Source organism: Mesoplodon bidens (assembly GCF_964165515.1).
Source record: "Mesoplodon bidens genome assembly, chromosome: 10".
Taxonomy (NCBI): Eukaryota; Metazoa; Chordata; class Mammalia; order Artiodactyla; family Ziphiidae; genus Mesoplodon; species Mesoplodon bidens.
The window spans coordinates 98736283-98761985 of record NC_138172.1 but is presented as its reverse complement, the minus strand read 5'-3'; the positions used below and the strand labels follow the sequence as shown (position 1 = coordinate 98761985).

Here is a 25703-nt window from a genome sequence, read left to right as displayed (position 1 = left end):
TATAAAATCAATAGGTATTTTTATTAATTCAGTTAAGCAAATGATGGTTGAGTGAAAAACTTACCAAATCACTTGTTCAACTACATTTGCTTTATCAACTTGACCTAATAATCTAATGAAATACAGTTTAAGAGGCAGAAATCTATTTATATGTATACATTTATCCTTCTCAGTATATTTTGTATTGATACAGGTCTATCATAGAACTTACTTTACTGTATGCAGCCCCACTTTTTCAGGGGGAGGGATGGGCTTCTTATTTATACTATAAATGATAACCCCTGGCCCTAATCCCTTCCCCCACCTCTCTTTCACACCATCTTCCCAGCAAGAAATGTTTATTGGGCCCCTACATAGGGCCAAGAATCATTCTAAGCTCTGTTAATAAGAAGATACATTTGAAAAATTCTCCACACAGGTAATTCGTGCTCCAGTGGGGAAGGCAAAGCATGTAGTTAGAATAGAAAGCTATTCGGTGAAAGTGGAGGTGAGTACCTGATGACCAGAGCTACGAGTAATTATGCTTACAAGTGTGGAGGTGAGGAAGGCAAGAAGTCATTGACACTGACAGCCCCGTATCATTTTGAAGGAAGAGTCTAGTTTCCTGAGGTGTGCAGGTGCAATAATTTAAGCCATTAAAGCATATTTAGAATGTTCACTAGTTTCTGTGAAGTTGAGATCTGTTGTCAGAGATGTTAATATATGTTGATCTGCCTTCAATAAGAGCTATAGAGGATGAAAAATATAGACAGTATAGGCATATGCTAATTTCTGCCAATAGAGGGAACATCTAGTGTAACTCAATGTCTTATATAAGACTGAAGATATCCTTATAGTTAGACAATAATTAAAGATGAGATTGAAAAATCACCAGGATGGGATGTGTTTATGTTTCCCAATTATAGGTATCAAAGTTGACCTCTCTAATAAACACTGCTTTTTGTTTGAGAGAGGTGACTGTTAAAACACCTGCTCACCCTTCCTTAAAAACGCAGAGGAGGATCAGAGGGCCTAGATATCCCCTGTATTTATTGCTCTATAATGAGGATAAACTATTCTTAAAGATGCAGGATTTTTTTTATAACCCATCAGCCCTCTGACAGTTCCTTGTCCACTTGTGATCCTAAGTCCTGACACCCTGACAGTTCCTTGTCCACTTGTGATCCTAAGTCCTATTCCAAACCTTCAGTTGAAAAAAGGAAAGCAAGGGAGTAAAGACAAAAAGGAATAATCTAAAGAACTGGCAAGGGGGCTTTGCTACTTTGGTCCTTTTAGAAAGAGCTGAGGTGGATGAGGGGAGCCCTAATGTGAGCCAGCCAGTTTGGGGCTGTTTGTTGATATCTTAGAATACAAAGCATTTGTGCTGTAAAACACCTAATTTAAGTGACTTGATTTTTTTTATTGTTATGTAATTTTTCCATTTTTTCCTTGAAATTTCTTCTAGAAAAAAAATGTGAAATTTTATGCTAAGTGAAGGGGAAAAGGGATTTATTTAGGCTTGGTTATATCATCTTCTAGCCATTCCCCTTATTCCCTCCAAAGGAAAGAGTACTGCTGTGGGAGAGTGTAAAAAATGATATTCTATCTCCCTTCATATGTCACAGGAGCCAAGTAGCTCTTTCTAAACTAATGAAGATGAGCAGGAGTCTGTGTTCTCTGAAAACATATCTGGGACAATCGTGATGTCCAGCTGTTGTTTCCAATACTGGTTACTGACTTCTGGTAAAGGACATATTATAAGGCCGTAGATTGAAAAGGAAGTTGAACTTAGTGTTCTCACCATGACTTGTGCACCACTGTGGACCTTTAAGAAAGCAAGAAGGAAGAAGCACTTCTAAGTTGAGGCACTCAGGTACAGCAATGAGTAAAATATTTAATCAGGGGAAAATACCTTTTTATTTTAATGGATTCTTTTCAATCCTCTTGATTTAACATCTAAGGAGTCTTCCAGTGTACTGTCCATTTCACTTAGATGCTCCTGAATAGCTGTGGCCACTTCACTGGGGATAAACTTTAAGCCACTGATAGCACCAAACACCTGAAAAATGGTGACAAAATGGCACATGTTAACTTACCACACTTCAAAGAAATATTTAGGCAGAATGAGCAAAACCTGTGATTTTTCCCCTGAAAAAAAATTACAGCTTGGAAATGACCTGAAATGCCATTATAGTTAACCTAATTCCACATTTTAATAGGAGTTTTCAATTTAGGTTTTATGGTTTGGTTCCATTTCTTTCTTCTTCTTTTTTTACATCTTTATTGGAGTATAATTGCTTTACAATGGTGTGTTAGTTTCTGCTGTATAACAAAGTGAATCAGCTATATGTGTACATATATCTCCCATTTCTTTCTGACTTTAACAATAATTTAATAATACACCAAAAATATAAATAAGCATTTGTATAATATTTAGTAATACAGAACACAGAGTCGTAATTAGCAATTTAAACACATGTGAAAAGTGAATTATCCTAATCTTACAGAAACCAAAAAATGTCAAAACAAAATACAAGACTGGGATTTTCTTTTTTGCATTTAATAACTTTTGTGTGATGAAATGGATAGAAAACAAAAATATCAGGGGAAAACACAGGACAGCATTCCTTTTAGAAGGAACTCATTGTCCCAAGAGAAGCTTTCTGTATATACAAGACTAATTATCTTTGAGCACAACTAGCAACTATACCAACATCCTGTTTCACTTGTCACACAAAGTTTGGGTTTATTTTGGGCTGTTTATAAGAATCATCAATTTCACTGACTTCATCTGGCCTCCTACATCTTGAAGGTATGTAACATTTCCAAGAATTCTGCTGAAGGACTGTTTTCCCCAGAACTTATAGTCTCTTGAACTGAAGGCCACCCCAACGAGAAAGGCAGGGACCCACATCTACATCTACGCTGGCAAACTGAATACATTTCTCTGGTAAGAAAGAAGACATCTACTGTAATTCCTACTTATGCGGGTTAATAAAAAACGTTTTGTGATTAAGCAGAAATAGATATTTGACATATACAACTAAATAATGTTGAGAAAAATAGCTATCTTTGGACACCTTGATTTCTCCTTTTGTTGAATCTTTCTTGTCAGGTTTTCTTAGAGTCCACTCCACCCACTGTTATCTAAAATTGTGTCGTACTTTTCCATTATTGCTTCCCTGTCATTCTTCTTCTTCTTTTATTTTTATTAGAGCTTTTTTTTTTTTTTTGGCTGTGCTGTGAAACTTGCAGGATCTTAGTTCCCCGACCAGGGATGGAACCCAGGCCCTGGCAGTAAGAGAGCTGAATCTTAACCACTGGACCGCCAGGGAATTCCCTCCCGGTCATTGTTCTTAGACATCTCTCTCTCTTTTTTTTTTTTTTTTTAATTTCATGATATATCTTTCTTTGCTTTTCTTAGTATATGATCTTTTTAAAACCTAAGTTTATTGAGAAACATTCTATACCACAACAGCATTTATTCAGTCTTCTTTCTTATCAAGACTATCTAAAAGTGTAACTCAGAGTTGCAATTCTAGAGCTTTGTCCATGCCTCTTGTGATACCTTACCATTTAGATCCTCATGTGGTGGAGCATGCCAACTGTTCTTGAAATTTCTGAAATGCACCTTCCTAATATCAAGTGGGGTGGCATTCAGCCTTCACCAGAATTAAGAATTCCAGAATGACAAAGTCACTTTCCCCTAAGTGTCCTGCCATTCACAATCTTTCTTTGTTATTGAGAATTTGAATCAGAATAACAACTTCCATCGCCACTTTACCCTCTAGGAAATGGATTATTGGGATGTTTCCTTACTCAGTAGTATGTCTTTATTAACAGGAATTCTTTAAAATGTCCGTATGGTGTGAGCAAGAAGGGACATGAGAGCAAGAGTGGTTTGATTTGCTCAGGATTCTAGGCACTTCCCCAGTTATCATCTGGACTAATTATCTGGAAGCATTTCTTTACCCTGATGCACAGGACCATGTACTAACAGCATGTAGCCTTCTGGGATGTACTGGTTTTCTAAAATAGCTCCTAAATTTTAAACTGTTCCCCTTGCCCCCATCACAGCTGCCACCATAATGTATCAAAAATATACTTGTATAAAATGATCTGTACTTCTATATGAATATACATCAAATTAACAAATATACTTCAGCTTGAAAGGTTTGGGAAAGAGGGAATAAAAATATAACTAGCCTTAATCATAATCACTAATGAAACTTACTTGTCACTTCTTAGTTAATTGTTGTGCAAGACGGTTCACTTTCCAATTACTCTATCTATTTAGAGTCACATATTTCAAGTGATTTGTGCTAGAAGAATAAGCTCATAATATTATAATCAAACTTATTTTATGAGTTTCACTGATTACTGGGAATAAACGTTGCTAGAAAGTAAATATTGCAAACAACTAAAATCTCACAATAAGCTTGTATTTAAATGTGCCGTGCTTTGAAAATAAAACACAACCTAGTCTTGCAGCATTTTTCAAAGGCAGAAAATGACAGTGAACTACGATATCCATGTGACCTCATATTTCAAACCTAACACTATCTCTTTAAGTTACAGAGAGCATAGTTTGTTTAGCTATAGCCAAAAAGATTATCAAAATGTTGGGCAAACTTCCCATTCACTGCAGTGGTGGCTTTCTGTTTGTCCTCCTTTTCTGGAGGGCAATTTGGAGATATATATTTATGTGTATAAGAAATATGCTCATAAATATCTATCCTTTTAAATTATCAGATTCTTTGGCCTAGTAATTCCACTGTCAGAATCTAGCTTCAAGAAATAATAAGGAACATCAATGAAAATGTCCAAGAAAGAAACTCCAAAGTTTACCCACTCATAAAAGAAATTTTAAAAATGGTGTAAAAAAAAAAATCCTCTCACAATCAACTTTTTTTGGGGAAAACTAGGTCTGGCACACTATGTGGATGAGGCAAAAACCACCGTGAACTTGGTTAGCCACTCATGTCCCCACCAGCGCAGTGTTACAGATCTATGAATGTGAACAAATAGAGTGCAAGCTTGGGACGTCTCTGTGGCTATCGCTAGGCACTGTGACCGGCAAAGGATTTCTGCAGAGACAGACAAGGGTCCTTCTGGCTGTGTGGATGTATGGAGCTGGTGGTGAACAGAAACACCCATGGACATGGAGTCAACATATGTGAACTCTTTCTGCCTTGTGCTTGAAACAGGACTGGACTTCTTTGGTATAAAGAAGTCCCTGGATTTCTTAGAAATTGTGTTAAAACAGGCCTTAAGAAAGAGATAGCTAATTGACTGCTAATAAGGGTAGATATACCCTCAAGTGTCTATTTAGAAAAATGGAGTTGACTTTATTTGCAATCTATCTGGTAGAATGGGTCATACGCAGCTCCCCAAAACACACATTGATAAGGTTTTTCTTTTTTTGTTCTTATAGAATGTTTTCTCCCTCTAAGTTCAAAATTACCTTATTTTTTTGTTCCTTTATTTTTAAAGTATATCTTTATTACAAATACTTCCCAAGCTAACAGATTATTTTTATTTTTTTACATCTTTATTGGAGTATAATTGCTTTACAATGGTGTGTTAGTTTCTGCTGTATAACAAGGTGAATCAGTTATACATATACATATGTCTCCATACCCCCTCCCTCTTGCATCTGCCTCCCTCCCACCCTCCCTATCCCACCCCCATTGATAAGGTTTTAGTGAGAGGCCGTTATAAAAATGGTAAGGAGGCTGAGGAGGAGGAATGATAAAACAGATACAACATTCGGACAGATTTTGTTTTAATTTGCCAACTTAACAGAGGACTCACGTATGCATAGCACTAATTCACTGACAGCAATATTTGGAGGCTTAGTTAAACTCATTATGGCTCCATAGCGAAATAAATTTTTCCTTCAACAGAATTCAGATCTCTGTACCTGAACTACAGGAATCCAAACTAGGGGTAAAGAGTCTTACAATTAGATTACAATTGTAGATTTCAAAAAATATATATATATATAACTAGAAACAATATGACAGAGTAAATAATAGGTTGAATCAGCATTATTTTAGAGAAAGGAAGTTTTGCATTTTGAAAAAGTAGAGCACGGATGTTAATTTCCTGAAACAGTTAAATAAGGGCTGACGGATGAATTCTCTGGGATTTAGTGATGATGGCGTATTAGCAGTGGTGGCCATGTTGATCACCACTGCTGTGAAAATAATAAGCCAAAGTATGCAGTCCTTTCATTTATACTTTACTTGGTTGTTAAATAAAGAATATTCAATGTTCTTAAGATTAAATATCTGAATATTGCTTCTGAAGGAGCAGCTGTCACCTTAAATCTAAAGTCTAGTTTGTTTACTGGCTGCATTTTATATCCTTTTGAAAATGACACAAAATGGCAATGAAATCATCGTTAAGTATTCTACAGGGGAATATAAACGCCCGTTGGTTACAGTGCGTGTATCTTTATACATAATTCCAGTTTATTTTCCCTGGAACTATGTTAAATATGTAAAAAGCTGTTTCTCATAAAGGTAAAAACGCTAGATGTTTCTGAGTTGTAATTTAGCATCAGTGTCAAGATTGTTTCAGAAAATAAGCTAGTGTTACTCTTTCATGCCTTTTAAGTGTCACTCGGCATACTATATGTGATTTTGCACATAAAATAAACTTATATGCTTTTATGTCAATGTTTTATTAAATGTAAATGTGATTAAAATAATTTATAGGATACAAATATGTAAAAATAATTGACACTAAGCAACTGTTTTTTACATTGTTTAATCATATTATTATTAAATAATTATTTCAGGTCATTATAGAAGAACTTGTTCCATAAACTGAAAAGTAAAAAACTACTTCTCTATCTATGGATTCTTAGAAGAAATCAATTCATTTCTAGATAGTTCTTAATATTGATACAATTACAAAATGCACCAAAATATTTTCATGATATTTCTGTACATAAATAGAAGGAAAAATCATTATGTTTAGGATTTTCTGGCTTATTTTGCTTTGTTCACGAGTGAATTATCTTTGACTTTTTAAGAAATCAGTGTTAGGCATCCTTGTCAAATGGAATCAAGATAAAAATCAGTGATAAGTAGTATCATGGCATATTCTGAAATGCTCAAGTACTGACTGTTGGATGAATGGCTTTAAAATATATTTCAAATAAAAGGTACAAACTTCCAGTTATAAGATAAATAAATACTAGAGAGAAAATGTAGAGCACGATGACTGTAGTTAACACTGCTGTGTGACATATAAGAAAGTTGTTAAGAGAGTAGATCCTAAGAGCTCTCATCACAAAGAGAATTTTGTTATTTTCATTTTGTTGTATCTGTATGAGATGATGAACATTGAACCTATTACGTTAATCATTTCACAATACATGTAAATCAAACCACAATGTTTTTATACCTTAAGTTTATGCAGTGATGTATGTCAATCATTCCTTAATAAAGCTGGGAAAAAATAGATATATTTATAATGCAAAAAACTCAAAAATTTTCCTAGTTTATAGTAACTTAAGATTAAGAAATAAAAAGAAGCATAAAAATATTTTTCACATTTAGAGGGTCACCTTTCAAGTTATGGTTTCCAAATTCCAATTCAATAAGAAAAAAATATACAGAAGTAAAAGTGAACATATTTTTACTCAACGTAAAACATTCATTCTTTATTGACCATGCAATAAAGATTTAATTTTTCACCTCTATAATTTTTATATTAGATATTTAACCATATGTTTCAGTTAGTATGTCAAGGCTTATTTTTTAAACTGCTTCTTTATACTTAATATACCTTTGAAAACATTTCCTATGACTTAGAATCCCAAGAAATTTTTCTTCTCCAATATATCCTATGAATATGTATTATTTCTGATAGACATATAAATGCAATAATAGAACAAATCTTTTCTACAACTTTCATAAGTTCAATTATTTGGAGAGTCAAAGGAAATCTAAGATGCTGAAAATTATTTTATGAGTAAATATTTTCAAAAATATGTATGTGATTATTCTTTTTCTTATATATGCAAATAAAAATATATGGTCTATAAAAACAGGAACTACCAATGAATAATTGTCTCAAATTATGCGTACAAATGAAGTATGGAGAAATTTAATATTTACAAGATTGAACAAAATAAGTTATTTTAGAAAAGAGCTGCAGTAACTCTAAAATGTGTTTTAAAATCACATCTTAATATGTAATAAGTACCATCAAAGTAGTTCTTCATGATTTTCTAAAGAAACCAAACATAGTTTTACTAAAATTAATTTAGTCACTAACAGTTATTTTTTGACCCATGAAAATAGGTCAAATAATAAAATAGCTTTTTAGAAGTAAATAGCACATTTTCTGAAAATGTGTCTGAAATCTGTTGTATTTATTCTAAAATTATAGTGTGCTAATTTTTTAAAAAACTATGCTATTTTCCTCTTACAGGTTACCAGTTATATATATAAATAATAAAGTAAGCCTGCCGTGAGAATCATCTAGCTTAGTTTTGTGAAAGGCAAACCATGTCATAGCAAGTCACACTGACCTAATTATTATAGACAAATAAAATCACTTATTTTGACACATACATAAGGGAATAATAATTTTGTCAAGTAATTTTAAAATAAAGATAAATCCCTGTATATACTTAATATATATTTAAATGATTAGTAAATGTGTCTATTTTAAGACTTTTCATGGTAGTATATAGGAGAATGTTTGATAAGTGCCATTATATTCTAATATTAGCCTGAAAATTGAATTCTTCTTTGCTTTTGCATTCTGTTTTTTTATAATATGTTGTTTAAAATGGGGTCTATGTTTTAGATACAACAGAATGATGTCCCTCTACAGTTTACTGCAACAGTCAATCATTCTTCGGGAAAAGAGGTGGCAAAATAATATCAGGAACTTATTTTTTAAAAATCAATTGAAGTGACAGCTGTTAAGTTTGAATTTGAAAACCAAAAATAAAAGACAATCCTGTCCTTGACATTTTTAGCAATATTTTATGCAAAGCCATAAGTACTGCTATTACTGCTTCATGTTAATGTATATTTTCAATAGTGTCATGTAGACAATTGTGCCCCAAATGTGCCCCAAAGATTTACTGCACCTTCTCATGCAGGTGTTGTGCACAAAATATAAAGTTTTCTACACTTGGGAAATGAAAACGGAACTTTCTTCTATTTGCAAAAATGAGTTAATTTTAATATTTTCTTTAGGCCAGTGTAAAACTACGCACAATGAGAAACACAGGGATGGCTTTGCCCCTTCCCATGAACAATGACTTTCAGCAAATGGAAAAACTGGATGGAGGAATTCCCAACAATTTACATGTTTAATGAATAACTTCTGTAGACCCAGAGTTTTCAGTATTTTCCTATTGATTTCCCTTCCACATTTTTGTGTATTTCTCTCTCTCAAACACACACACTGCAAATTAGTCATTGTAACAGATGGATATGGGAATTTCCAATAACAATAAATAGTCTTTGCTGGAAGATGTTACAATAGAAGAGTTAAAACTGAAAACTCTCAGTTATTTGTATTCTGTTTTGCCGTGCAAGTCATTGATTCAAGGACAGAATACGATTCTTCCCTCCATTTACTCAAAGCTTCATGCAGGCTTGCAAGATAAAGCTTCCTCTGCTGCCTTCTCGCTGAGGGTCATACAAGTGAGGGTCAGCCCCTCTGCACCTGCTCTTCCCAACCGTGGTCACTCAATTCCATGAGTGGGAGAAGGATCCGGAGTTGAGTCAAACCCACCTAATCATAAACTGTGGTTCCGAGTTTTGTTTTCACCTTTCTTCTCCTGCTGCTTTTTCTATCAGCAGAGCACTTAATAAAACCACTAATTGGTTAATCTGTTATTTAGGCAAGTATTAATATTCTCATTTTGCAGACAAGGAATCAGGCCTCCTGCTGTGTATCTCCTGGCCCTGGGTAAGGAGCTCTTCAGATGGGAGATTCAAAGTAGGTGAGCCCGTCCTCCTGAGGCTGAGAGATTCGCCGGAAGCCGCTCGGCAGGGCCTCACAGAGCCTCTGTTAGATCGCTGAGCTCCTGACTCCCATTCCTCTGCTCAGACCACCAGGCGACACCGCCTCTAATGACAGAGAAACCTTTTTCCCATTCCGCCCCAACGAATGCTCCAAGGGCTTTCTTAATTGCGATGGATACCCTGGGATCGGGAAGCTTATTTGTGATTTGATGAGTCTGCACCAGTCTTGCCTGGGTTTCTAGGTTTTGTGGCACTAAAAACTTTAGAATAACTTTGTACTTACAAAAAAAAAAAAAACAAAACCTCAAGCTACGGAATGGAGACAAAGAATTACAGGTACGCACTACTGTATATAAAATAGACAACCAACAAGGACCTACTGTACAGCACAGGGATATTTTGTAATAACCTATATGGGAAAAGAATCTGAAAAAGAATAGATACGTGTATGTATATATATATAACTGAATCACTGCTGTACATGAAATTAACACGATATACTGTAAATCAACTATACTTCAATATAAAGTTAATTCATGAATTAATTTAAAAAGTATTCCTCTGCGGAGAGTCCATGGCATTCCCCAGCCTCAGAGGGGTTGACAAAAAGATAATTCAAGAGAGGCCTTCACCTCCTGACAGACCAATGACCATCTTGGACAAGCGTGGAGGGAATTTTATTTTTTAAGTTAAATACGTAGGACACTCTAAGATCTGTGTCATCTTGGTCACGGGCCCAGATGAAAAAAAAAGTGGTGAACATAAATCCGTAGGAAAGATAGTTTGTAATAATATAACTTCTAATTCAACCTGATGGAATCTGACCTTTTCAGTGCAGAGATCATACTGTTCCAAAAACCATGGCTTTTCACAAAAAATGAAAAATGTGAAGATAACGTGCTTCAAAACTCAAATTGCTAAGGTTTTCTTGAGAAAAAAAAAGAAAGAAAAGGTTAACACGTGACCTATCTTTCATATCAGAATTAGGAGAGACTTAGAAATCACTGTCGTCACAAGCTGGAGCTGTGTTAGATGCAGAAGGAGCTCAGAACACTAGGTACTCTATTTTACAACCACCATAAAACCTCTGAGAATAGAGTTCAGGTTATAAAGGTGAAGCAAAATTTCACCCATTTTTGTTTCATGTTTATTGCCAGATATAATTTGTAAATATTAAATTAGGCCTAGAGGCAGCTACCTGTTTCTTCCCCTATCAGAATAGCCCATCAAAATACAGCATGGATCTTACAGGTATCTCTAGATGGATCTGAGTCATTTCCTAAGCATAGGTGCCCTCAATTCGCATAATAGGGTGTTAGTGGAAAAGGTCTCATGGCGCATAATTAACCATCAAGTAGCAAAATTTGGCATCCAGAAATTCAATGCAAATTAATAGATTTTCTTGAGCAACAGCTTTGTGCCTAGTACAGAGATAGGGGCTTCAAAGGTAGGAGTTAACTCTAATCCAATTAGGTGACTACTTAGAAACTACAATTTTCAAAGTTTAATAGATGTTTCTTCAGTCCAGAAAGTATAATCTATCTAGGTGCTGTTGTTGGAAATTTCTTTACCATGCATACATCTTTGGGAAAGATAATACATGAATTTCACTTCTCACTGAAGCTGCAAAAGACCAGTCTCAAATCCATTCCAATTTCAGGTTTTATAGCTCAGAAAGCCAGTGATAGATCAGACTGTGCCTGTTAGGGGTCAGGAGAGATATAAAAGAAAGTAGGAAGATTGTTGAATAGGCTGAAAGAAAACCTGCCTAGTCTTCAATATGCTCTGGGACTGGTATGATTTGACGGTTCCTGTCCTCTGGGTCACACAGTTTAATACTGGAAGCAAGTTTAGAAAGGCTAACGAATAAAATCTAGTACTCCTTAAAAAGTGTCAGAGAAGGTGAAAAGAGGCGAGGTCCCTTCAAACTGGATTTCATAGAGGACAAAGCAGGTAACATAAAGCACAAAGAAATAAGTGGGTAGGCTTTAGACTCGGACTGCAGAAGGAGGGGACCCTGTGCCTTTGCTGAGAAAAGGGGGAACGCTGGTTTAGTATTTGTTAGCATCTCTGTTGGGAACAGGCTTAGAGGGGTCCAGACACACTTCCACCATCATATAAACCAACAGTGTGGAAAACACAGGCAACCAAAACCAGATGGGTCAATAACACCTCCTGCCCCACCTCTCAATCTTTCTAGAACTTACTTTATTTTATTTTTAGCATAATGTTACTACGTTTGAAAAAAAAGTTGAATGAATTTAATTGTGCATGATCCACAATAGTTTGAACTGTTTATTGTGCCCTTTTTAAAAAGAACTAAAACACATTGCCAATGTTATCACATTCATCTGTCCCAAGTACCTGTGAGGCAGGTAGTATAAGTATTTATAACCCAGTTTTACAGATAAGGATATAGGCAGAGTTGTGGGAAATGACTAAATCAAGGCCCTAGTGCACATACAGGAGTGAGTGAATTAAAGCCCTGATGATTGCTTTGCTTATGAGAACAGGTCACCTTGAACCTCAGCTTCCCAGTCGGACCCAAGGACTACAAGCTGCAAGATGTTTTGCAGCAGAAGGGCAGGTATCCCTGGCATCCTGGCTTCTCCAGTTTGTTCAGCTCATGGTGTGCATACATATTTAAGCACACGCTTGTGTAAATTAAAAAAATTAAGCCCTGGCAGTTTTGTCCCACAAAGAGGTTTCTAAAGCAAATGTTGCCAAAGTCTGAAAAAGATCATACACAGAAGTGCCAATACCAGCCCACGACCCAAGCCCACAAAGAATTATGTGGGATATAGCCCTCATGCACCTACCTGCTGCTTTGCTACAATATACACAATCCCCTCTTATATCAGGGAAAATGGAGGTGAAATGATGGGGACCCTCGTCTAGCACATCTCTGCTTCTCTGAGTAGAGAGCCCACGAGAATCACTCAAGTACCAAACTCCGTCATGGGCTGGGCTTGTAGAAAGGGGAAGCACCCTATCTGCAAGGCGGAGCTCTAAACAATTAAAAATTTCTTCAAGGTTATATTCAAAGGGACTTTTATGAAGACACACTTTCATCAACTTCATAACAGAAACAGCAATAGCTAAATTCCATAGAGAAAGTGTGATGCGAACAGAAAGGTTCTTACTCTGCAAATTCTTAACAACGTAGTATTGTGCCACTGCAAAGTGAGTTTCATGCCACCAAGACCAGGGAATCGAATGTGATACGTATCTGAATTCTCCTTCTCCTCCATCCTTCATTCCCACCATAATGGCACCACTAGGGAGACTAAGGGAAATAACACTCTTTCTGACTTCATTATTCAACAGCAATTCTGATGCTAATGGCAGCCTCAGGTTTCAACATGCCCTCAGAAGTTTGGATTCTGAGACTTTGAGGCAATGTAAGAGATGGTTTTTAACAAACTCAGCTCACCTAAAGACTTTGACATTCTAGGAGGAAACATGACTTCAGGATCTTTGCCAAATATTGCTCTAAAAAGTTTTTAAAGATTTAGGGAATGGAGGCTTTCCTTTATTTTTTAAGATTTGTCTCATGGAAAAAATATGAAATTGCACCATCTCATCCATTTTGTGTGAGATCATCTAAGCAAAGAGCTGTGTACTTTCCTGTGGCATCGAAGTATCTATGGACTCAGATATTTCTTCTTCATCAATCTGCTGATGTTTCCAATTATTGACCGAGTCAAAGTTATTGCAGGCAGAAGAATCCTGAATTATTTCACATGATTTTTTTCCTGCCTTTCTTCCAATAGCTCAGAAACATTTTTTTTTCTTATGCGGTACTTTCGTTTCTTTAGGAAAACACTAAAATACATCTTCACGTCCGCTATGGTACTAGAAGCATCAGTTATGATATGTTTGCAAAGTAGTTTTGAAGCCTTTGAAATCAAGTATAAACGCACTCACATTCACACACTACGACATACACAGCATTTGCATTAAAATATTTTCATATATACTCACCTCAACAATGGCACCACTAGGGAGCCTAAGAAAATGGTGGTACAGCTCTTGGAACCCACTGGGATAAGCAGTGTACACAGCTATATGAGAAGTAACATCTCCTGGACCAAGTGCAGACACAGAAGTTTCATTTTGCTGTTGGAGGTCACAGCTGGAGATGCTGGACTGGACGCCGCCATGGCTTTTCCAGATATAATCATACACTGCCACCTAGTGAGACACAGAGGCCCCCCACCCCCACCCCCAGCCCCAGAAAAGAAGAGAAAAAAATTAATTAACTTCTGGCAAGAGCATAACCAATTTTAAATGATTCTGCAATAAATCTGAAACTCTCTGCCATCTGCAGTGCCTGTACTCCATTCCATGCATATTTTTATGACATATATCTAAATAGTGAAGGAAGGCAGACAAATCCCCGGTGTGTGCTCCGAAAAGTTAATTCTACACAGATGAAGCTGTAATTGGCTCCCATATTAACCCAGAGTAGGAAGATCAAGCAGGCTGCGGCAATGACAGTGTTGATTAAAAAAAAAATGCTTACGAATGGTTTTATGAATGAGTGTTTGTGCTTTACCATCCAAAGTAAATCTTTGCTCTTTTTTGCTTCTTCGTGGTGTGCTAAGTGCTAAGTCTCTGGCAACACCAAAACAGGGGGCAAGATAAATTAAAGGTACATTTTACCGAAGTGCACAGGGCAGGCTTTTTGCATACTTTATGTGTTTACCTGCTATTTTGTCTTTGTGACGATTTCATTGTGTAATGCAACACACCTTGTGGGGACTTCAGTAACATTAATTGAAATATGAATGAGTTCAAAAAACACTGTTCTATTGCTTGTCTAAAATATTGGCCATGAAAGATTAGATTATACCGCTGTAAAGATTTTTTTGAGGCTGATAAACCTTCTAGTCTCCAGATATCTTTGTTATCTTTTCCTGCAACTGCTGAGCTACAGAAATGCTTTCTAAAATTTTCAGTTTCCATATTCACATACTCCAATCATTTCAGAGGTAAGTAAAGGAAAGTATTCCATTGATTTTTTTCTTCACTGGCTCTTTCTGAGTCAGGAGGCATTTATCTATTGTGGCAGAGTCCATGTGAAACACATTCTCCAAAGTTAACTCCTTCTAAGATAATTTGCAAGTACGTTGAATCCTCAATAATACGGAAAGTTTAAATAATGTGATAGAAAGTTCTGGCCAATTATTATTTAATTCAGGTCTCTAATTGACAATAAACTCTCAAGATTCTAGCTAGTGATTTTTTTTCTTTGAAAATAAAAAGGTAAGATTAAAATCTGGATGAACAGGTAAAGAAGCGATAAATGTCTTGAAATAGCTTGAATGAGAGAAAAGATTAAAGTTGGATACAATTAAAAACAGACATTTATTGAGGATCCGTTCTACGTTGGGTTTTGAGAAAATATAAACTTTGGGAACTAACAATCTACCAGGAATTCACAGTAAGAGATCGGCATACATTTAACTTAAAGCAAGGTTGATTGTGATGAGTGCACAGAAGCAACCTTACTGAGGAGACGAGGCTTGATTTGGGTCTCAAAACCTTAGTGGGATTTCAATAGGTATGAAAAGGGCCATGGGTGTGTCCAGCACTGAGATGCAAAAGTGCATGGTGGGCTCAAGGGCCAATGCACAGTCCAGTGGATTTGACTGAAGGAGAGGTGTGAGGACCAGGATGTGAGCCTAGAAACATCATTTGTACTGTGAAGATGCAGGATACTCTGCTAAGGTATTTGTAATGTAATCCATAAAGGGGAGAAGCTATTGGAGGTTTCTGGGCAGAAGACAGGTTTGATTTGACTTGTATTTTAGAGTAGTAGAGCTAAAGGCGAATGCCAGGTAGACCAGAGGATGACAGATTGGAGACCATCTCACCAAAAGTAGACGATGAGACCCTACATTTGAGCAGTGACAGTTGGACTAGAGACAGAGTCAATGATTTCTTTTTCTGAGATAGAATCATCAGAGTTTGATTGCTAGCTAGATGTGAGCTTTGAGTGACAGAGATGCCTCAAAGGTGATAACAGGTGCAAGACCCCACTGGACAGGAATGCCACTGCAATGAGACCGTAGCAAGCAGGCAGGACAGGTTTGAAGACAGCACTGACTACATCTAAAGGAAGAATTTATTAAGCTATGTCAAAACTGTGGGAGCAACGATGGGGACATGAATCCATTTATATAATTAATTTTTAATCTGCATGATCGCCTGGTGAGGATGTTTAGCAACACCACAACATCCTCAGGTAAAATCAGGAGGTGGATGATGGCAGGCTGCTCCTTCGGGCCCCTCAAGAAGTCTGTGCTTGGAGCCAGGATCAGAACTGAAGGCTCCTGGCTGCACACGCAGCTCCAGCCCAGGTATTACACATGTCTCTGATGTCTCCCAGCCTTTGGATGTAAAAGGATAAACTTCAGGCAAAGCAGAGCAAAAGAAATGAGATGAGAATAAGCATACCATGTCCTGGAGAGCCATCGGGTTTCCGCTCATTCTACGAAGTGTTTGGTAGGGTGAAAGTTAGCTGGGAGCCTTGGTGGATGGGAGCCTCTCTGTCTTGGAAATTCAGTATAAAACAAACCCATGTTGCACCCCTGGACAACACCTGCATGCTAAAGGACTATGAAGATGTCTACATTTTTCTGAAAAGGAGTAACTCTTGTTTTGGAAGATGATTCCTTTTAGAAGGTAAGTGACCTTGAAAACGTGGGCAGTAAACTATGCAGAGTAGATTTTTAGAAATAATTCTTATTTTCTTTGATATGCATGTCCTTCTTCCTCTCCTTTTCAACCATCTCTAATCTGAGGAAAGAGAGGAGTGAATTGCCTTCTACCCAGAGACATCCTTGACTGACCAGGGTCTAGGAAGAAAAGGGGTGGGTAGACTAGAAAGTAAATCAGCATCATTGAGTGGCAGGTCTGAAGGTCGGCAGTTCACACACACACACACACGCATGCACGCACACACGCACTTTCTGTTTGTTTGTTTACGTTGCAACTCTGTCAGGTTGGTATTACTATTCCCATTTTATAGACAAGGAAACTGAGGCTCAGTACTGTTAAATAACTTGCCCAAAGACACAGTTATATGATTATATTATTTACTAATAAATAATCTTACTCCTCCCCCTCCGATTTCCCCACAAGCTTTTCTTACTCTCCTCCCTGGTGATTTAGGAACAAGAAATCAGAGTAGCTCCCTTGCCCCTTCCCTCTCATTTTTTTATATCCAGGCCATCCCTAGGAAGCACACACATCCTCTGCCAGTCCATAGTCAGGTTTTAACAAGAGCAGGCCTCTTCCGAGAGCGACTTTGCCTTCCAGCTCGTTCCTTATGGGGTGATGAGTTAAGCCCACTTGGCTGCTAATCTAATGACACATCGTCCAAACAGCTTTACTAGTCATAAGGCTGACATTTTTATTTCCTTTAGTCTGGTTCCTATGTTTACTTAATTTTTCTCAAATCACTCAGGTGGGGCAAAGAGGCATATATATCATAACAGCCCCTTGAGACCCCAAAAGTAATCAGGCAGCTCTGATATTTGAACCCAAATTGGTCTGACTCTAAAGCCAATGTACTTTTTTATTCTTTTAAAGATTTTTTGATGTGGACGATTTTTAAAGCCTTTATTGAATTAGTTACAATATTGTTTCTGTTTTATGTTTTGGTTTTTTGGCCCCAAGGCATGTGGGATCTTAGCTCCCCAACCAGGGATCAAACCCATACTCCCTGCATTGGAAGGTGAAGTCTTAACCACTGGACTGCCAAGCAAGTCCCAAAAGCCAATGTACTTTTGATTACACCACATGGTAGTGTGTTTGATCACATAGTACACTACTATCTTTGTGTGTTAGTGTGTGGCTGCAGAATGGGACTGTGTCTAAACATGACTCTAGAGGCTGAATTTTCCCTCTGTGAAGTGCTCATGTGAAAGAATCTACGGGAAGATTTTTCTGTCCTTGGTCTGTGCAGGAACATTGCAAGCATCCTTCTTGACTCAAAAGGGGTACAGTGTCATTTGTAATAGAAAACCAAAATAGAGGCCGCATCTAAATTACTGCAGCCATTTAGTTCTATTAATATCCCATGGAATGTTCTCAATCTTCTTTGAATTGGAGATTAACTAGAAAAAATACTGATGTTTTTCTCCCTCTTTTTTTTGGGACCATAAAGTTCTAGTACTAAGACAATTGTGGTCATTTCCAGAATTTCTAGCTAGCAGTCCTTAAGATAAGATAATCAAACACCTGTCCACAAGGCATGTGGACCAAGTTAAACCCTATTATTTGTGCTTTATGAGTACACACCTTTTGGAAAAGGAAAAGGAAGAGTGACCCATAAAACCTCACTAGAAATGGTTAAGAATCTGCACCAGATGTTCACCCTTAAGAGAATATTTTCAGTTACCTGCTGATCTAGGGAAGGTTCTCCCATTGGCCATGAACACATCCCACCCTCCGGGTAATTGCTTTGTATTCTGACTTACAACCAAAGACAGCCTGAAGCAATTGGGGATGCTTAGCTTTGAAACCTTCTTAAAATCCTCCCTAGGGTTAAGAAAGTAGGGCAAGGTAAAAAAAAAAGAAAAAAAGAAAAAAAGAAGCGGAACATGGATGTTTTATAACAGGAACTAAGCCTGAAGAGAGGTAGATCAGAGGGTGGACGCAGAGGTGAGATGTGATGAAGAAATCACTATTTGATTTTTCTTAAGTCCTTTGGCTCATTTCTAAATAATCTAAGTGGGTGGACATAATTGTCTGCAACCCTGTTCTGACTTTTAACTCTATTTCTTTAAAGCTAGTTGTTGAGTAACAAGCTCCTCAGCAAACTGGCCTGATATTTGATAACCAAGCTAAATGTTCACCTGTAAGATTTCCCGTTTAATTTTATTTCAGGCAATCTGCATAGAGGAAGGGAAAGTTTTGTTAAGGCAAATACTAGACAACCTAGACATTCTTGCCTAAAGTAGGTGAGAGATAAAAAGAAGGAAGCAGGGTGTGATTTTTCTAGAAAGTGCGTTTTCTAAAGATGCCTTTGTCTTCCATTTCCTAATGAGTAACGGTTAAACTATTTGGCAGCCTAACTAATATCCATGGAAAATTGGAGTTCACTAAGTATTTCTGCAAAATGATAGGCCAGTAGACGCTTACTGTGCCCTACAGAATCTGAAGTTAGCTCCACAAGTGAAGTCTCCTGTCATCTGAAATCTCTTTCATTAAACCAATCAAATATGTCCCTTCATTTCCATGAGAGCCCAGGGTAAGTTAACAAATCTTTTGAGACAAGTGAGTCGAGAGACTACATATGGGGCAAATCTGAGGAGCTTAGCTGACCTGGGTCTGGAGGCACAATAGCATAGAAGAACCCACCAAATGCCAGACCCGCAAACAGGAATTCTTAAATGAGATTCATCGTTCAGCAGAAAAACAAGTTAAGGGCGCTAATTCAATGGTAGTCAAACAGGCCGGAACAGGTTCAAATGCTGCATATTTCACAACAGAGCTTAATTAAATCAGGACTATGCGGCTCTTAACTGCATTATAATAGTTCAGCATAAAATTAGGTCTAATGTGAATGTCCTTATAGTGGATTTGTTTATGTTATTATAATTACACAGTGGTACATAGATTTACTGCATACATACATTTTTTAACAGCCCTTGGGTGGATTTCTTTTCTTTCCTCACTCGAATTTGCACTTTATTTCCAAGTGTGGAAAGTCTGCAAGGGGGAACCAGGGTCAGGAAATTAGGTCATACTGGGTGACCCAATTGGTCTCCTGTGTATTTGAAGCTCAGAACTCCAAATCAGTTGTGCCTTGATGATCGTGATTTTATTCACCAGCTCTTTAGGAGAGAACACGTCGTTAAAAAAACTGGGTCTCGGTAAAATGGGCATCTTACCCATAAATGCTGTGTTTTGTCTTAGAAAACAATGCCTTCCTTTAGAATTAATGAATGCAAATGTATGACTAAGATTGTGTCTGTAGTTCTACAATATCACCTATTTCAGTGTAAATTTTAAAAAAGTCAAAATTTCAAAGATTTGTGTCTAGTAAAAAATGGTAACTCCTCTCCCCAAGAAGGAAAAGACACAGCAGGAGTTGGTTTCCCAAATAGTAAAAATGGAGCCTCTTCCTTGACCTATCCATAGTTTCTACTTTTTGGACAAAGACATAGCTGGCTCACATAAGAATCTAACCTATGACCTTGACTTAGATATGAAAACCTTGGATAACATCAGAAGTTTTGGAAGCATGTACATATTTGATAGTATTTTCAATTTTCCTCTGGATATTTTTATTTTCATGGCAGCCTATGTATATCAGCAATACAATTCTTCATTTTGTGTGCTGCCTTGAAATAAAAGGGCAAAAAATTAATAGAAGATTACCAACAGATAAATTAGTTAAGTAAAACGATTATGCCTTGATGGTTTTTCTTTAACGTAGCCATTAGGAGTATAGGACAAGCACTTAAGTAAATTTGAACCAGTTTGAAGAAAGGTAATAGACTGTTACGTTGCCAAAAAGCCATACTTCTAAACAAAATTACCTGTGCTTAATTCAGATAGAAATAATGCCATTTGGGGGAAGCTAATATATAGCCATATGTATTTGTATACACATTATAGAGTGTTTTGTTATCTTGAATATCTCTAATTTTGGTAACCTCAACAGCTTGTATCTGTTACCAGAAATGTGTGTTTTTCATATCACCACTGCACAATTCTTAAGAAACATAATAGGAAACCACAAAGAACTTGACTTCTGGTTATGACACTTTTCAAAGCTCCTGGCAATAGAAATAAATGCAAGAAAAAGATGTAGGTTGTTTTATGTAAGTAGAAAGTCACAAGTCTTTAGCTGTATCCCCGAGGTTTTCACTTGTGGACATGTATGCACACGTTAATACTATTAGCAATGCAGCTACATATGAACAAGCTACGGATATGTTTCAGAGTAAGTGGAAGCATAGAGCACCCTGCCTCTGCCACTCCCTGTCTTGTCACCCTGCCTGGGAAGCATGGGCTACCCACATGAATAGTGGACCACAAGGGTGAAACACTCCACCACACATCTGAGATGACAGAAAGGAAAAAGGTAAGGAAGTAAACAAGACTTCTCAGCTCTAGCCACCCACTGCTCATTGAGATAAGTCCTACAGGTGGTGAGTTCATTGTTTAAATGTAAAATAGTCATAATGACGTGGCCAGCAGTATTTTCCACTTATATACTCCACTCTATACACACACACACAAAATTTTAATTTTAAAGTCAGATTGTGTAACACATAGAAATCAAGACCAGAGAATTTCACAATATACTCAGATTTTTAAAAGAGCCTCTTTTCTTCTCCTGAATTCCAGAAAGAAAGAAAAGAAAAGAAAAAAAAAAAAACACCATGAATTTGGAGGTTATCTATCTATTTGCTCTAATATTTTAGTTCCTGGTCCGACAGAACTGAAGAAAAATAATTGGACTGACTTAGTTCAGACAACAAGTTTTAGTCCAATTATCAGAAGGAAAGAAATCTGACTACATTTTTTTTTCCTTTACAGGTAGTGGGCTTGCAATGTGGTGCATAGCTCTGGCTAGAGTCTACTCAAATCCATTAAAGCCAGTAAGCCACTAAATCACTAGTAAAATGAACTTCAAACGTCTACCAATATAAAGATCACTTGAACTTTTAAAAAGAGTTTTATTCAGCCACACCTCTACTTCTGCTTTGATGTGAAAGGCAGTGAAGCAGAAGATGTTTCCTTTCTGTCAGAGAATTTTTCATCTAAAAGTCACCACCATGCTGGTGACTAATACTTGGTTCTTAGCTCATCCTTTGCTTTAATTTTCTCTAATGATAGAGAAATAACAGAGTATAAGACAAACAGAAAATTGGGGAGCGAGGATGGTTGTCTTTATGTGTATGTATGTTTGTTTGTGTTTGACCTTACCTTCAGGATAAATTACCCCAAAACTTTGTTGCCCGAATACTTTTGTGTTACCTAAAATGAACAATACTATATGAATTGTAATGTTTTTACACACTAAACAAGTTTATTCCAAAAACTAAGTTAAGTTGTATAAATTGGCTGAAAATCTAGGAGGGAGAATTGATAACAGCAAAAGTGAACTTACAAACATCGAGCATGGCCCTATGCGAGCTTTCACAATGGAACTTGCGTGAATCTTCCCAGCCACCACTACCTATTGAGCTCAGTCCCTTCCTTTAAGGTGCTACTCAAGTGTCACCTTAACTATGGGGTCTTTCTTGGCCCTCTAATGTGGAATAGTATCTCCACCCTTAGCCATACCCTATGCTTTATTTTCATGGTAACACTATGTGTTACTTCCAACCCTACACACTGTATATTTCCTTGTTTGTGTGTGTCTTTCTGCACACGAATGTAAGCTTCATAAGGACAGGGAATAGGGTCTGACTCATAAGAGGCACTAAATGGATATTTGTTGAAAGAATAAATAAATGAATTATGTGATTTAAATGGATTCAATATTAAGGAATAGATGTATATGTATAACTGAATCACTTTGCTGTACACCTGCAACTAACACAACATTGTTAATCAACTATACTCCAACATAAAATAAAAAGTTAAAAAAATAGATAAACAAATACAAATTTTAAAAATAAATGGATTCAATATTGAAGGCAATCTAGGTTTTGTTTTGTTTTGTTTTTGTCACATGTATCTTTGAAGCTATTGAAATTGATTCATTTTTGCCAACTGCAAAATTGATGTGTGAGACAACTGCTCTTCTATGTCAGTTTTCTAACAACATAAGGCCATTCCTTCAGAAGTATCAGGGAGGTGAACTCTCTACCAACTTTCCATGATGCAAGTTTGAACTCCCTATTTCTTAATTTACTGAAGTTTGTTCAGCTGCTATCTTATCACATTACTCCACCTACTCCACCCCCAAGCCAAAGATTGCCCATGTCATAACTCTCCTGAAATAATACCCCTTTGCACACATATAAAGCCTTTACTCCAGGAGTTACAATGCATTATACAATAATTAACTGCCTCATTAAACAGCCCTACAAGTAAGAAAGTATTATTTTGACTTTATAGATGATAAATGTGAAATAAAGGAAATAAAAATTACATCCCTACCTTTTATAAGAGTACTGAAGAGACAAGAAAGATGAAATAAGTCCAAGTCCGTCTTCAGGCAAAGAGTTGACAGGGTTGTTAATGGTTTAATGGCAAAAGAAGATTGTATTTAATTTAATACCTCCCTCTTATAGGAACAGGGATTATTTCCTGGTTATTTTTCAAGACTATAAAAAAATCAGTATGTATCATTTGTGCTTTAAATCTCGGTTCTTTTTCATTATTCAAAACCTTTTTGAGTCACTCATTCAAACTAGATGCTACGAGATAGACAGGATAAAATATATTTTCTTGGCCTCTATGAAACTTAAAATTTAGTAGGAAAAGTGAGAACAGATGCAACTAACTATAATTTAAAACTAGTAAGTTTTAAATGCCCAAGGAGGAAGTAAAAATTGTAAGGTGTTTGAGGAGGGATAAATCAAGTCTGGGAGTGATGAAAATAGATGGATCATGCGGGACACCTCCCCTGCACGGAGACTTAGAAGGGTGAGAAAAGGCCACACATGTGAAGATAGATATTTTTTATTTGAAAAATAAAAGGATGGGGGGATTTTGTGTTCATCTTTTAGCCAAATTCTAATTTGTTGACTTTCAGCGAGTCTAGGTCTCCAGAGTGTTAATTTCAGTTTCCCAATTTCATTGTCACATTTGAACATTAGATCTTACCCTTTTCTTGAATATGGTTCTCCCTTTGAGCCTGAAATTTCCAGAGCAGAATAAAGAAAGAGGAAAAATAGCATATAGAAAATTGATCACAGCAGTAACTATTTTGGGAAGGATTAATTAAGAATAAGAATTATAAATAATACTTATTTAGGACTCATTATGTAAAAGGCTCTGTTCAAAGCACATTCATTCATTAATTCATTCATTCAACCATTCACTCAGAACCTATTTACTGAAATCCTACTTTGCACCAGAGGATTATGGAAACACAGAATGGAACCAAAGAGACAAAACCCTTGCTCTACTTAAGCTGACATTTTACTGGAGGAAAACAGACAACAAATAACTAAATATATCATAAGTGCTATGGAGAAAAAGGAAACAGGGCAGGGGGTCAATTGGCAGTGGGTGAAGTTGGGGAGGATAAAGGGCTATTTCATTGCTATTTTACTTAGAGTTTTTATTTTATTCATGGAAATCCTTTCAGAGAAGGAGACATTTGAATAAAAGTCTGGATAAAGTGAGGATATGAATCATGTATATAATGGGGAGAGTAGCACAATTAGAGGAGGGAACAGCTAGTGCCATGGCTTTGAGGGGAGTCCACTGGCCTTATGTTCAAGAAAAAGCAAAGAGACCAAAAGAACTGAAACAAAGTGAGCAAGGGGAGAAATAGAAAAGATCAGAACAGGGACAACTGGAGGGAGGAGCTGATCATGGAGGGCTGTGTTGACCATTGAGGAGTAGGGCTTCTTCTAATGAATTGGGAAACCATTGAACATTTTTGAATAGAGGACTAACATATAAGACATTATTAAAGGAATCACTCAGGCTGATGTTGAGGAATAAACTGGGGATGGGGACAATGTTATGGCTTGAATAGTGTCTCCCTGAAAGATATTGAAGGCTTAATTCCAGGTTCCTATGAATTCACCTTTATTTGGGAATAAAGTCTTTGCAGTTGGTCACGTTAAGATGACTCAGTAGGGTGACCCTAATCCAGTATGACTGTGTCTGTAGAAAGGGGGAAATTTGGATATGGAGACAAACATGCACAAAGAGAATGCCATGTGAACATGAAGGCAGAGATTGGGGTGATGCATCTAAAAGCCAAGATTGCCAGCAGACCACAAGAAGCTAGGAGGGAATCATGGAACAGATTTTTCCGCATAGCCATCAGAAGGAATCAACCCTGCCAACACCTTGACCTTGGACTTGAGCATTCAGAATTGTCAGATGATGAGCTTCTGTTTTTTTAAACCATGCAGTTTGTGGGACTTTGTAATAGCAATCCTTAACTCTTAACCCTTAACAGGCAACTTACAACTTAAAATACACAATATCTGAAACATGATACATCAAAAAATAAACAAACAGAAAATGATGGAATCAAGAAAAACAAGAGTCAATCAAAGCTAACCTTGAGATGGTCTAGATATTAGATTCAAAAAACAAAGACTTGAAAGCCTCTATTGTAACAATGTTTAAAGAACTAAAAAAAAAGTTAAAAATTAAAGAAAAATATGGTCTAATGAGTGGACTAATAAAGAATCTCAGCAAAGAAATGAAAACTAAAAGAAAAACAAACAAACAAACCCCTAAGTGGAAATTCTAGAAATGAAAAGTATGATAATTAAAATGAAAAATTTAGGAGATTGGTTCAAGATGGCAGAGTAGAAGGACATGAGCTCACTCCCTCTTGTGGGAGCACCAGAATCACAACTAACTGCTGAACAATCATTGACAGGAAGACACTGGAACTTACCAAAAAAGATGCCCCACATCCAAAGACAGAGGAAAACCTGCAATGAGATGGTAGGAGGGACACAATCACACACAAAAAAATCAAACCCCATAACCACTGGATGTATGACTCACAAATTGGAGAACACTTATACCACAGAAGTCCACCCACTG

General features: G+C 36.8%; 1 protein-coding gene across 1 annotated transcript in view; it reads right to left on the bottom strand.

Annotated features, from left to right (window-relative positions):
- Positions 1-1621: 1621 nt before the first annotated feature.
- The window catches only part of LOC308624337 (uncharacterized protein), a gene marked incomplete at its 3' end in the record, with an annotated part of 268953 nt that continues 244871 nt past the window's right edge, over positions 1622-25703 (bottom strand). Inside the window, 3 exon segments of the mRNA XM_081247419.1 lie at positions 1622-1804; positions 1934-2038; positions 13968-14177. Of these exon segments, the coding sequence (XP_081103545.1) occupies positions 1622-1804; positions 1934-2038; positions 13968-14177 (498 nt within the window).